Here is a 13,543-nt window from a genome sequence, read left to right as displayed (position 1 = left end):
TATTTAAAATGAAAACTCATTCTCTGCCAGCAGGAGGCGCTTTTAGAGTGATACAACTGGTAATGTATATCGAAATATCGGAAATGTGTTTAAAAATCATATCACCGTTATTGAAAAAAATTATATCGCGATACATATTGATATCGAATTATTGTCCAGCCCTAACTATAAGCATCTTTATTAAACAAGCAAACACAAACAAATAATGCCTATTTCGCTTTGAAGAGTTCACAAAATCTCTGTAAGCCCTGTTAAATAAACAAAGTAATAAAAGCCTATTTCATTTTAGAGTTACTTACCCCATGTGTTATCACTGAAATTTCATGCAACCAAAATACTTTCTGCTGCCGCTGCTATATAAGCTACAGTAAAAATTTGACTTGCTAAGTATGCTGCTGCTAATATTATTTCTAACATTGCATCTGAATTTGCTACGCATACTGATGCTATTCAAATTCGCTACATGCAATCTGAATAGCTATGCATACTGCTGCTACAGCTGCACAAATGTATTTAGAATTGCTAAGCCCTTTTATAAATAAACAAAATGCAAGTAATGTCTGTTCGCTTTGAAAGTTCACTACCATCCATGCTTAGTCACTGAAATTTCAGCAACTACAGTCTATCTACTGCTGCCGCCACTAAAAATATTATTTGATTATGATTTTCTATGCATACTGCTATTAATAATTGAATGATAATTTAATAATTTCTATGATACTGCTGCTACACTCCATGAAAGTACTAGAATTGCTGTAAGCCCAGCTGAATAAACAAATAGTAAGTTCCAGTTTAAGAGTGTCCTACTATTAGGCTACATTGTACAAAGGCTACTGATTGGAAATTATTTATTATTAGTAGTATCTTTATATTTTAAACGTATTCCTGATTAATTATCTTTAAACTATCACTAAACATGACTTCCATAATAAACTCTTCTCTATCGCTGAACCAAAGGTAACGAGTAAAATAGAGACGTGGCCCCTTTAAGAGTGAACGCTCCCTTACATGAAGCGGAAGCAAGCTCATGCATCGTGATACTCTCCACAATGGCGGTGTGCCGTTGCAAATAGGATAAGTAGGATAAAAATGGTTGAATAAAGTCATTATTTTTGTTTTCTTTTTGCACAAAAAAGTCTTCTTTTAGCTTCAGAACATTACGGTTGACCTGGAAACATTTCAGTTGCATTGTTGTCTGTGCAGGGTCAGAGAGCTCTCAGATTTCATCAAAATTATCTTAATTTGTGTTCCGAAGACGAACGAAGGTCTTACGGGTTTGAAACAACATGAGAGTGAATAAATAATGACTGAATTTTCATTTTTGGCTGAACAAACCCTTTAAAGTTTCGCTATTAGTAGAGAAGCTGCTGAACACTGTTGAGAGACGCACAGACTAATGTAATTCAAACGCTTAATCTCTCTCTCTCTCTCTTATAACTTGAACTATGAACTGCATTAGTCTGCTATCAACGGCTCAAGCCTCTGTTACAAGGTCTAAAATTACATTTTGGAATTAGCAAAGGAGGTATTGAATGAGAACTTATGCTACACCTATGTCCTGTGTCATCCACTGGAACGCCACTCTCTCGTGAACATGAGTACATTAGTTAGCGGAGCTAGAGATTACGGTTTATAGCGGCCTTCATTAACCGGAGCCATGTAGAGCACTTTTTATGATAGATTTATGCACTTTATTGGACTTCTATTGGACTATTGAATATCAACAGCCATTCGCTGTCATTATAAAGCTGGGAAGAGCCTGGATATTTTTTTTAAATAACTCAGAAGAAAGTCATATACACTTAGAATAAACTGAGGGTGAGTAAATTATAGGATAATGTTAATTTTTGGGTGAACTGTCCCTTTAAATTCTGTTGTTTTATGCCTGAAAAACCTCAAGCAATGTTTACTTTATTTAGAAATACTTAAAAGCTGCATGTCATTATTTTAATTTAATATGTATTAGTTGAAATATTACTATTAAATGCGATATTAAAACGCAATAAATAAATATTTTTTTTTACTGTGAATTCACAATTGGTACAGACACTGGTGAAATTTCACTGGTATTGGTATCAGCTACTGAAAGTGGTTCATGATAACCGTATAGTGTAGAATGAAGTGTTTTGTCTGACCACACACACACACACATAGATTCATAGACAGACTGCTCTGATTCACTAACCCCAACCAAAGCTATAGGAGCACCTTTCCACTCTTCACCACCTCATCACTTTGGTAACTATGACAACCACATCATCCTCACCAATACATGTCTCTCTCTGTTTCTGCTCAGTATTCTTCTCATACTAATGTCACAGTGTGTCCTCTTCTGTAAGAACCTTCCAGTAGTAGGTTATAGGGGATCTCTGGAAAAGGCATTGAACTGCAATTTAACACCACTGTATTGCTCACCCAAACCCACTGTCTTTCCACCGTGAACTGTTCCTGAGAACCAATTATAGCTTTTACAAATCAGATCCTTCAATTTCATGGTTTACTTAACAAACGGAAGCACCCCTGAGCAGAACGGATGAATATTCACGATAAACATACTAACAATCAAATTAACAGTCCTTTAATACAGATGTAAGCAATAATATCATATCTCATTAGTGCAAAATCTCTGTCTCTTTAAGGGACTGTTTAACCACAAATTAAAATTCTGGCTATATTTAGTCATGTTGTTTACTTATGTTGTTCCAAATCTGTATGATTTAAATAGAAAGATATAATAATAAAAATTAGGGATGCACCGATATGAAAATTTTGGCCGATACCGATAACCGATTATTCTTTATTTTTGAAAGCCGATAACCGATATGTTGGCCGATAAAATTACATATAGTAATAATAATATTTATTTTAAAATAATATTTACAGATTTCATTATTGATTTAAAATTCCTTAATTTACTAATTACACCTAAATAATCAACAGTACCAATTACTATGTGCATTAGAGTGTACTGTAGTTTTTGTGGATGTGTTTTAGCTCTTTTCTACAGTAATGTAACTCCAGTCCTCTGGGCCGGTGTTCAAAGAGTACTGACATGCTGATACATATCTGTGTGTATTTGACTTCCCTCACTGTGCAAACTGAATAGCATATTTTTTATTTCTTTTCTGACCCAAGTAATGTATTCCAGAGTCGTCTGGTAGGCGGTGAAATGCTGTATTTGTCTGATGATAGATGGCATGCCTTTATGTACTTGTCACTGCATTTGATTTCAATGTATAAGTGAATTAATACAAAAATGCTTGAGAGGCAAAATGTTTGTGTTTTGCTCCCACGTGCAAGCATATCGCTGCAAAACAAACATTAATGAATACATAGCCATGTGTTTGTGTGTGTGTGTGTGTGTGTCCATTTAAAAGGAATGGTTATGTTTCTGAGAATCATACAATTACACTTAACTTGCATTGAAGAAAAAAATGGTCTAGTTTTACAGTTTCTGAGTGGATTTTTCAATTGGTCTGTTAAAAATGTATGAAGTCCATATGCGGGATGCATCAAAGGAACGCAGTCATGATATTTTTCATTTTACATTTGAAAATTCTTATTGGTAGAAGAGCTCAGGCTAACAGCACAGATTTTATACTTTTTAGTTCTTCAAAGCTTTACTGCAACAGAGACAAATTTGACAATATAATTGGACACTGCAGCTGCACTTGTACAAATGTGCGCCTTAGTATGCAAAGAATCTCTGAATCAAGGATTCAGATGAAACTTCAAAATGTACAATGAAAAAAAAAATTATTCAACAAGTATAAATATGTTGGCCAAGCTGAAAGATTCAGATATAATATCAGAGACTCACCTGTATATGATGCAGGCACTGTTACGACATGTGTCACAGTTGGCTGTATCCTGCCCAGTTCGATAAGACAGTCTGTGGAAAAACAGTGTGTGATAAATGTAGCATCTGGAAACTGTCGAATTCATTAAACTTAAAGGGATAGTTCAAACAAAAGTAAAAATTATATCATAATTTACTCATGCTCATTCCAAACTATTCTATTGCAAAAAATGCAGTTCCTTGAACTTTCTGTTAATCAAATATTAATCAATACAACAGTCTTCAAAATTGGTAATAATAAGAAATTTTTCTTGAGTACCAAATCATCATATTAGAATGATTTCTGAAAGTTCATGTGACACTGAAGACTGGAGTAATGATCCTGAAGATTCAGCTTTGCCATCACTGGAATAATTACAATTTAAAATATATTAAAATAGAAAACATTATTTTACAGTATTTTACTAATATTTCACAATGCTGTTTTTATTGTCGTTTTGATTCAAAACAATGCAGCTATGCTAAGCATGAGATATATAATTATATTTAATTCAATAAAATGTTTTCATTGATTTACAGCCTTAATTATTTCTTCTGCATTGGTGTCTTTTATTAACACAGGGCCTCTTGCAGATTATTGTTTTAGTCTGCCCTGCGCCCAGGATTTCTATACATTATTTCATGATGGAAGACACCAGGATTGAATTCCCTGTATCTATCCACTGTTCATTTGTGGCCCTTGGGCTTCAGCAGCATTAATGTATGTACAAGGGGATGATGGATCATGCACTAGCCTGGCATACTTGTAGTGGTTTTGATATATTATTTGTGTGCTAATGTGACACATGCCTAGCATTTCTCCAGAGACAATAACAGGGCTGCACCCAGCAGCCATGCAGTTATGCATTTTCATTAAAGCTTAATGAAAGCCTAATTGGATCACTTTATTCCTCTGAGCGCTCAAGTGTCAGGATGGTCATTGATATTCTGCATTCAGTTCGATCTGACGTTGCTGAGGAGTTCACGGCGACAGTGGTTACACACATTATGTCCAAACGTAGAAGAGCAATGTTTTGCTGCAGCAATGCAGTCAGCACGAACAACACCTGAACTGAGCTTTTACTTTACTTGCTTATAGACTAAAATAATATCTTTCCCTGTCTGCTCAGAATCAGGGCACTACGTCATGGTAGGAGAGAGCTGTACTTAAAAGGAAGAAAATCAATATGTTCAATATGATCTGGAATAAATAGGAATGAGATGAGATTGAACCCTTCCTCGTGGCAGAAGCACTCGAGAAGAAATATCCTAAAGGTCAGGAAGGGCAAAGAATTATTGGCAGTCAGGGTGACCCAAACCCATGTGATGATGAGGTCTGTTTGAGGTGTGTGCTAGTTCCTGTGAGTTTAGGAATGTACATGAAAAATCTGTCATCATTTACTCACACTAACATCTTTTCAAACTTGAATGATTTTCTTTCCTCTGTGGAACACACTTTTTTTTTTAGAAAAAGTGGGGTCCACTGTAAAGGTGTGCGATATTTGTTGTCTACGATAAAATTGTAATTAACGATGTGTGAGCTGACAGCATGTTACTCACATTGTGAAATTCAGTGTTTCAGAACTGAATGAATTAGCTTTTTTTATCTAAATCATTTGAGTGAATGATTCAATAATCTATTCATAAAACTTTGTTTCTGAATGAATCAGTGATTTTGAACAAATTGCTTGAATAAATTATTCAGTGACTTACTCATTAAGACTTAAGTGACTTGGCTCCACTTGCGGTTTTGGTTTTATATTTTAAAGGGTTAGTTTTTTTAAATATAAATTTTTTTTTTGTTTTCTGCAGCGACTCGGAGCACTTTTCATACCCTTTTTCTGGCTGAATCACACAAGTGCTTTGTGTTTTTTCCCTAGGAGCTGGCACTCAGTTATTGCAGGCATCAGCTCTGTTGAAAGACACGCTCTGCCCTCTCTCACTGGAGGTGTGCCCTGAGTGTGCAGGGAGGTGGCACACTGCTACGTTCCTGGAATAACCTGTGAAAATCTGATACTGGCAGCAGAAGCACGTCTACACACCATGTAATAGCGCGCTAATGTTTCTTTCTAACGTGAATACACAATGGTTTGGTATGTCATTGAAATTCAGCGAATGCTATTAGGACATAGGCCTACTCATGTTTGCACATGCTAATGAAAATGATACGTGACACTGTCAGCAAGAGCGGCATCTGATGATACTCATATTGAAGTCCCTTGACTGGAAGCTGCTCATGGATAATTCATTTGTTGATCATCAAAGAAAGAATATAGAGTGAAGAACTAGATTTTTATGTTATCTAAAAAAAAATGTGAATGATGCTTGCCTAGGATAGGGAACCAGGAATCAGTTGATGTTTGATTCCCAGTAACGGTTCTCGAATTTGCGGAGGGATCGAACAACATACTGAAATTCTTGAACAGTTTCCAGCAATATTTACTCAACAGTGCTGCAACACAGAACCTGAACAGGAACCTTAGTGCAAAGCACACAACGTGACCAGTGTAGTCTGCGTCCTGAACGAATGACTCGTATGTTCTTTGCAGTTTGTTTATAGAACAAAAACTCCTATGAGTTGGTTCCTTTTTGGTGAATCATAAACATACAGTGCAACCAGTGTAGTCCGTTTACAGAACAGATGACTCTCATGAGTAGGGGTGTGCCATATCATACCGTCCACAATAATACCGGTATAAATTTTTACATGATAAAAAGTGTCAAGTGACGCAATGACGTATGGCGCATTTACGTTCCCTAGTGCGCACAACAACAACAACACAAACCCAATAGGTGTGTTCGACTTGAAGCAGTGCTGCGCAGACTGATCAGTGTATAACATTATAAAGTATCGCGAGAGTGGTTCTAGAGCATATTTGAGTGCACACTCTTACCGTTAAAAATAGGCGAGACGCCTATCTTTAGCGAAGCGGCGCACTTCTGAAACGTGCCAAGGCTGGTGTAAACACAACATTGACTAGCTCTGGTGGCCACGTCAGAGCCACAACGCACCACAGAAGCGTGCAGTGTAAATAAAGGGTAAGTCACTCTCGCGGTATTTTGATGTCATACACTGATCGGTCTGCTTCAAGTCGAACACACAGCTGCTACTGCCACCTTATGACAATAGATTTACATTTCGAATTAGGTAGTCTATCATCGATGACAGTAGCTAATTGGAAAAGGATGGAAAATGCCCTTCATTTTGTTTGCACTAATAAATGCTACAGCCTGCCAGCTGCAATCACCAATAAAACGTTGTTACATATTTTTTTCTATATCGTCATAAAAATATAGTTATCGCAAATATTCTTGAAATATCGTGATATAATTTTGAGGCTATATCACCCACTCCTAGTAAAAGGTGAATAAAAGAACAAAGCCAACTGATTAATCTGTGAAATAATCGACGATTAATCGTTGTAATAATCAATAGATTAATTGATTATCAAAATAATCATTTGTTGTAGCCCTAAATCATACACTATTGCGAAGTTACAGATACAGAAATACAGTTATCTAACTACTAGACACAACTTAAAGTCCGATAGAATCTCCGGCTCAAAAGGATATTCAAAATGTGTGTATGTAAGTATACATCATGGTAGGATGTGTTTGCACTTAATGCAACAGACTTGATGCAAATTATTACTTTTATTTAATTCATTTTTATTCACAATGTTAATATACAGCACTTCAATGCAAGATCTTTGCATTACCTTATTGCGAGAGTGATAAATTAATTCTTCATGAAAAATAATCAGTGCTAATCTGCTTCATGTGACTGTGAGGCCAGAAGATTGATGATGTTAGAGGGAAACCCCTAAGGTTTGGGTGGGGGTAGGGCAGGTCATGACATAGTCTGCGCAGTTGTTATTGTGGAGGAAAAGCTGTGATCACAAACTACGTAGAAAGAGGTCGATAAAAATTTAAAGAGTAAAGTGAGTGAAGATATAAGCGGCGATGGTGAGGACAGTGTGGACAACCTGATGTGATTTAGAAGCCATTCCCTCATCCCAACAGTCTTGCGAAGGAATTCCCAGTTGGACAGGGGGCCCTCGTTTTACTCCAGTTTAGCACTTCATCCTGCCCCACCAGCTCAAGCTTCAGCTGCTCTTGGACCGGGCGACATGGGAGCGCACAAGGGTACATGAGGGACAGGAATTTAGGGAGAGGGGGCAACCACACCCTGCTTATGTGAACGAGTGTCAGTGTGTTTGAAGGGTCCAGGGTGAGAAGACAGCTGGGATGCCGGACGCTCCACACGGACTGGAATTAGAAACATTCTCACACAAGGACCTGCGGGCACACTCCCACAACATACAAACACACCTTCTGTGTCTACATATCACACTATAGCACACGCCGACCTGCTGCTAAATATGAGAACATATCCAGACAGGAAGCACCGGACGACACTGGCAAGACATTTCACAATAAAGTCACAAGTGCGACAAGTTTCCCTGTTTCTCTCCAGCCCATTTCCACGGCATCTCAATACGCTCATTGTTGAGAAGCTAAACAATGATACTGACTAATCTGACACCTTCTCTTAATACCCCATGCCCCCCGCAGCTGCCCCGACGGAGCTTACACAACAAAAAAACCTCTCAGACACACACACACACAGGATCACCCTCCCCTCTCCGCCCCTTTGAGCAATGACATCATTTGGATTTGGTGTCTTTGAAATGGAGTCTGGCTTGCGTGGGGCGAGGCGAAAATGAGAGCAGACTATTTTGTGGCAGACAAACGGGCTGCACTCAAATTTATCTTACAATGTTTCATTACAAAGTGGTAGACGAAAGGAGAGAAATGGGGCAGAGAAGATGGAAAATTGAGGAACGCTGGCAGCCAAGTTGGATGAATACCAAAGATGTCTTTCTGAACACATTTTATTCGTTTTTCTCTCTTCTTCCCCTTTGTAATGAATGAGATCCCATTCTGTAGCTTCCTAAAAATAACCTATAGACTGCAAATACATACAGTGGGGTTCAAAAGTCCACTTTTTCAAATGTAATATTTTTTCCTGTTACAAATGATATTCATTCAGCATAGCATTAATATAAGCATAGTTTACGTGAAAAATGAACTTTCTCCAGAATGTCTCAGTATTTTGCTTTAATGAAAAAATAAAATAAAATGGCTATACATTTTTTTTTACATTTTAAAATAAATAGTTAATTTTTAAATCACATTTATATTTATTTGTATAAAAATAATAAAAGTTATAAAAATAATTTTATTGTTTTGCTTTTAGTGTTGTAGCCCACAATGCAACTTGTATGGTCTTTGTGAGTCAGAGATACGAGGTTGTCTTTATTTTAAGGTCTTCAAGGCCACAAGACAATGTTAATTTTCCATGGCCTTTGTTTGTTATAATACCAATTGCTGATTGACTGAGTCAGACTGAGCATTTAGAAAGACACAACAAAGATTATTAAGTACATTAAGCATCTGCTCATTATTATTTTTAAAGTGATATTTTCTGATGGAAAGAAAAATCGAATAACTTAGATCTTATAAAAGTGTATCCCACAAATACGTCAACATGAGTTTTGAAGCCCGCTGTACTTTATATTTTATATTCACAACTTTGTTCTGGATTTGACTTAATTATTTAACCCTACTTCACCCCTGTATTGATTAGACATCCACATGAGCTTCATTGCAGACCATACTGACAACACCCACTTCTTATTCAGCCACGTCTTCGACTTCTTCCGTTCCCTATTCATTCCCTTTTCTGGCCCTCTCGCTGTCTGCCTGCGCTCTGAAACATATCTATACAACCTGCTTTTATTTATATCAGAATGAAAAGCAGAAAAGGGGATGGTGAGTGTTGGTGTGCATTCAGTTCACCATATCGTTAAAGATTTGATAGAGAGCTTTATTAGACCGCTATGTCTATGATGAGATGAGGTAGGAGTGAAGGTATGAGACATGCAAGTGGGTAGACGAGGAGTATAAAAGCAGAAATACTCAAAAATGACTTTCAAGACTTCCTCAGTGATCTAAGTTTCTACAAAGCAATTCATAATAAAGACAAATCAAGGACATTTCATTAAAAATAAAACATTTAACTAATGACAGACCATAATCCATATTTGGGTATGCATAATTCATATTTGAGCACTGATCAATAACCCTGCCTGCTTGGCTGATTTAAACTGATTGCCTTACTAGTTGATGTTTTCATTTAATTTCCAAATCACTAACTACACTTCAGTTCAAAAGTTTGGGGTTGGTAAGATTTTTTATAGAGTGAAGAACTAGATTTTTATGTTATCTAAAAAAAAATGTGAATGATGCTTGCCTAGGATAGGGAACCAGGAATCAGTTGATGTTTGATTCCCAGTAACGGTTCTCGAATTTGCGGAGGGATCGAACAACATACTGAAATTCTTGAACAGTTTCCAGCAATATTTACTCAACAGTGCTGCAACACAGAACCTGAACAGGAACCTTAGTGCAAAGCACACAACGTGACCAGTGTAGTCTGCGTCCTGAACGAATGACTCGTATGTTCTTTGCAGTTTGTTTATAGAACAAAAACTCCTATGAGTTGGTTCCTTTTTGGTGAATCATAAACATACAGTGCAACCAGTGTAGTCCGTTTACAGAACAGATGACTCTCATGAGTAGGGGTGTGCCATATCATACCGTCCACAATAATACCGGTATAAATTTTTACATGATAAAAAGTGTCAAGTGACGCAATGACGTATGGCGCATTTACGTTCCCTAGTGCGCACAACAACAACAACACAAACCCAATAGGTGTGTTCGACTTGAAGCAGTGCTGCGCAGACTGATCAGTGTATAACATTATAAAGTATCGCGAGAGTGGTTCTAGAGCATATTTGAGTGCACACTCTTACCGTTAAAAATAGGCGAGACGCCTATCTTTAGCGAAGCGGCGCACTTCTGAAACGTGCCAAGGCTGGTGTAAACACAACATTGACTAGCTCTGGTGGCCACGTCAGAGCCACAACGCACCACAGAAGCGTGCAGTGTAAATAAAGGGTAAGTCACTCTCGCGGTATTTTGATGTCATACACTGATCGGTCTGCTTCAAGTCGAACACACAGCTGCTACTGCCACCTTATGACAATAGATTTACATTTCGAATTAGGTAGTCTATCATCGATGACAGTAGCTAATTGGAAAAGGATGGAAAATGCCCTTCATTTTGTTTGCACTAATAAATGCTACAGCCTGCCAGCTGCAATCACCAATAAAACGTTGTTACATATTTTTTTCTATATCGTCATAAAAATATAGTTATCGCAAATATTCTTGAAATATCGTGATATAATTTTGAGGCTATATCGCCCACCCCTACTCATGAGTCAGCTCCTTTTAATGAATTAAAACCACACACCACAGCCAGTGTAGGTTATTTAGAGAACAACAACAACAAAAAACCTAATATGAGTTGGTTCCTTTTTGGTGAATCATAAACATACAGTGCAACCAGTGTAGTCCATTTACAGAACAAATGGCTCTCGTGAGTCAACTCTTTTTAGTGAATTAAAACCACACCGCACAGCCAGTGTAGGTTGTTTAGAGAACAAAACTCCTAGGAGTTGGTTCCTTTTTGGTGAATCATAATCATGTGGTGCGACCAGTGTAGTCCGATTACAAAATGAATGACTCTTATGAGCCGGTTCTTTTTAGTAAATAAAAACATATGTAGGCTAAACCATTTACATAATAAATTAATCATATGATCTGGATCTCTTTAGTGAATCAAAAGGACAATATGAAACCAGTATAGTCCACTTACTGAAAAACTGACTCTAATGTGTCAGTTGCTTTTAGTGAATCAAATACATTTTAGCTTACATCTAACAGATAGTCTTTATCAGTGCTTACTGACTGGTTGTTCACATAAAGTGTAGTTAGAGTTACATTTAAATTTATTAATGAAATCATCCCAGTATTTAGCATTAAACTGACTGTTCAGAGTTTTTAGTGTACCTTAGCAGCACTAATAAGCATTAATGACTGATACTTAATTGTGTTGTCATGTATTGTGAATGCTTGGAAATGCACTATAAGTGTAAAGGAATCCAAATGCCCTCAAACCACAGCAGAGCATGCCTTTTGAAACCCCATTTTCATCCAAACACTGACAATCTGTTGCCGTCTGGATAGGCTGTGGAAGTCATTGACACACTAATGAGCCAGTCGTGATCATGATTAAAAAGCAGTTCAGGCGACTGGATCTTCATTTGGATACATCACCCAGTGACTGTCCTTGGAAAGTAATTCATTTAAAAAAAGCATCTATCGTCTAATATAATGTTGAAATGAGCCTCGGCGAGCTGAACAAAATGTGTTAAAGTACTTGTGGAGAAAATGATATATTGTTGCTAATTTGAGGCATCAGCAAAGTTGAATCAACACAAAATCTTCATTTATTCCTCCTCTACAATTATATTGCAATTGCCTCCCTAAAAAAAACAAGAAACTTATGCCAGCATAGGAACATCAAACCCTTGGCTCTGGCTGGTTTAACCCAGGGAGACTGGCTGGGCTTTCATTTGCCCACACTGAGCCACTCATCGGTTCTGAGCTCAACTGCTCTGATGGCACCAAGCATGTGGGACTGCGTGCACGGAGGTCCTGGCTCTAATAATAGGTCCCACACTCATTGTGAAAGATGGGAGCTACACATACACACAAAAAAACAGACACACTTTCTCCTTCAGAAGATGAAAGGGCTGCCTGATGAGGCGCTGCTAATTGAGACTGTTTGAGTAGTGGTTTTGTGCTCTGAAAATACGGCCTGCTTTTCTCACTCCTGGCTCGGGATTAGAAAGAAGTCCGGCACTCCTTAGACGGCGAGTTAGACTTGAGGGCCATTACCTGCCCAAAGCAATGCCTGAAGGACCTTAAGTGCTGAGACTGTGGGTTTTAGACCAGTTCTGAGGGGCCAATTTGACTAATTTCAGAGGATTTTTAGGGTGAGATACAGTATACACAAATTCAGCCATCTGCTGTCTACAAGATCTTGAGGTGCTGCTAATTGAGGCTGTTTGAGTAGTGGTTTTGTGCTCTGAAAATACGCCCTGCTTTTCTCACTCTTGGCTGGGATTAGAAAGAAGTCCGGGCGCTCCTTAGACAGTGAGTTAGGTTTGAGGGCCATTACCTGCCCAAAGCAATGCCTGAAAGACCTTAAGTGCTGAGACTGTGGGTTTTAGACCAGTTCTGAGTGGCCAATTTGACTAATTTCAGAGGATTTTTAGGGTGAGATACAGTATACACAAATTCAGCCATCTGCTGTCTACAAGATCTCTGCCATACTAAATGGGAAATAATATGGTAGACGTAAAGTGGCTATAACTGACACCTTGCTGAGCCCAGCAATAAAAATATTATGGACCAATTTTACCCTAGAAACTTGCCATTTTCAAGAACTTTTGGTTTTCTTATGTCAGTCTACAGAAGACTAGTTTCAAAGAGTAATTTCTGAGAAATTATCCGTAACCATGGTCAAATGTTGTTGTCGGATACAAGCCTTTTTTGTAGTTGGAATTGCTTTTGAGGTTTTAGATGGATTTGACTGTGAGAAGCATTTGCCTTGATTTTCATTTTTTTAATCAAATTATGGCCTAATTTACCAATAAAAAAGCAAGGTATCAAATAAAAATGTAAATTTATTCAAGCCCATATAAAAGTAATGTCCAATCCAATTAG

At 37.6% G+C, this 13,543-nt stretch overlaps 1 protein-coding gene across 2 annotated transcripts in view; it reads right to left on the bottom strand.

Moving 5' to 3' along the window:
• The window catches only part of insyn2ab (inhibitory synaptic factor 2Ab), a 44,896-nt gene that overhangs the window by 13,811 nt on the left and 17,542 nt on the right, over positions 1-13,543 (bottom strand). Inside the window, exons 4-5 of one of the 2 annotated variants that reach the window (XM_016246005.1) lie at positions 3,821-3,892; positions 2,137-2,369 (exon numbers count right to left, since the gene is read on the bottom strand). In XM_016246005.1, the coding sequence (XP_016101491.1) occupies positions 2,357-2,369; positions 3,821-3,892 (85 nt within the window). In that variant the 3' untranslated portion in view covers positions 2,137-2,356. Of the gene's footprint in view, positions 1-2,136; positions 2,370-3,820; positions 3,893-13,543 lie in introns of those variants that run through there. The other variant, XM_016246004.1, reaches the window with a different exon arrangement.

Source organism: Sinocyclocheilus grahami, unplaced genomic scaffold (assembly GCF_001515645.1).
Source record: "Sinocyclocheilus grahami isolate Dianchi unplaced genomic scaffold, SAMN03320097.WGS_v1.1 scaffold778.1, whole genome shotgun sequence".
Classification (NCBI taxonomy): Eukaryota; Metazoa; Chordata; class Actinopteri; order Cypriniformes; family Cyprinidae; genus Sinocyclocheilus; species Sinocyclocheilus grahami.
Note: the sequence above shows the minus strand (reverse complement) of the source record. Positions and strands in the feature narration are given on the sequence as shown.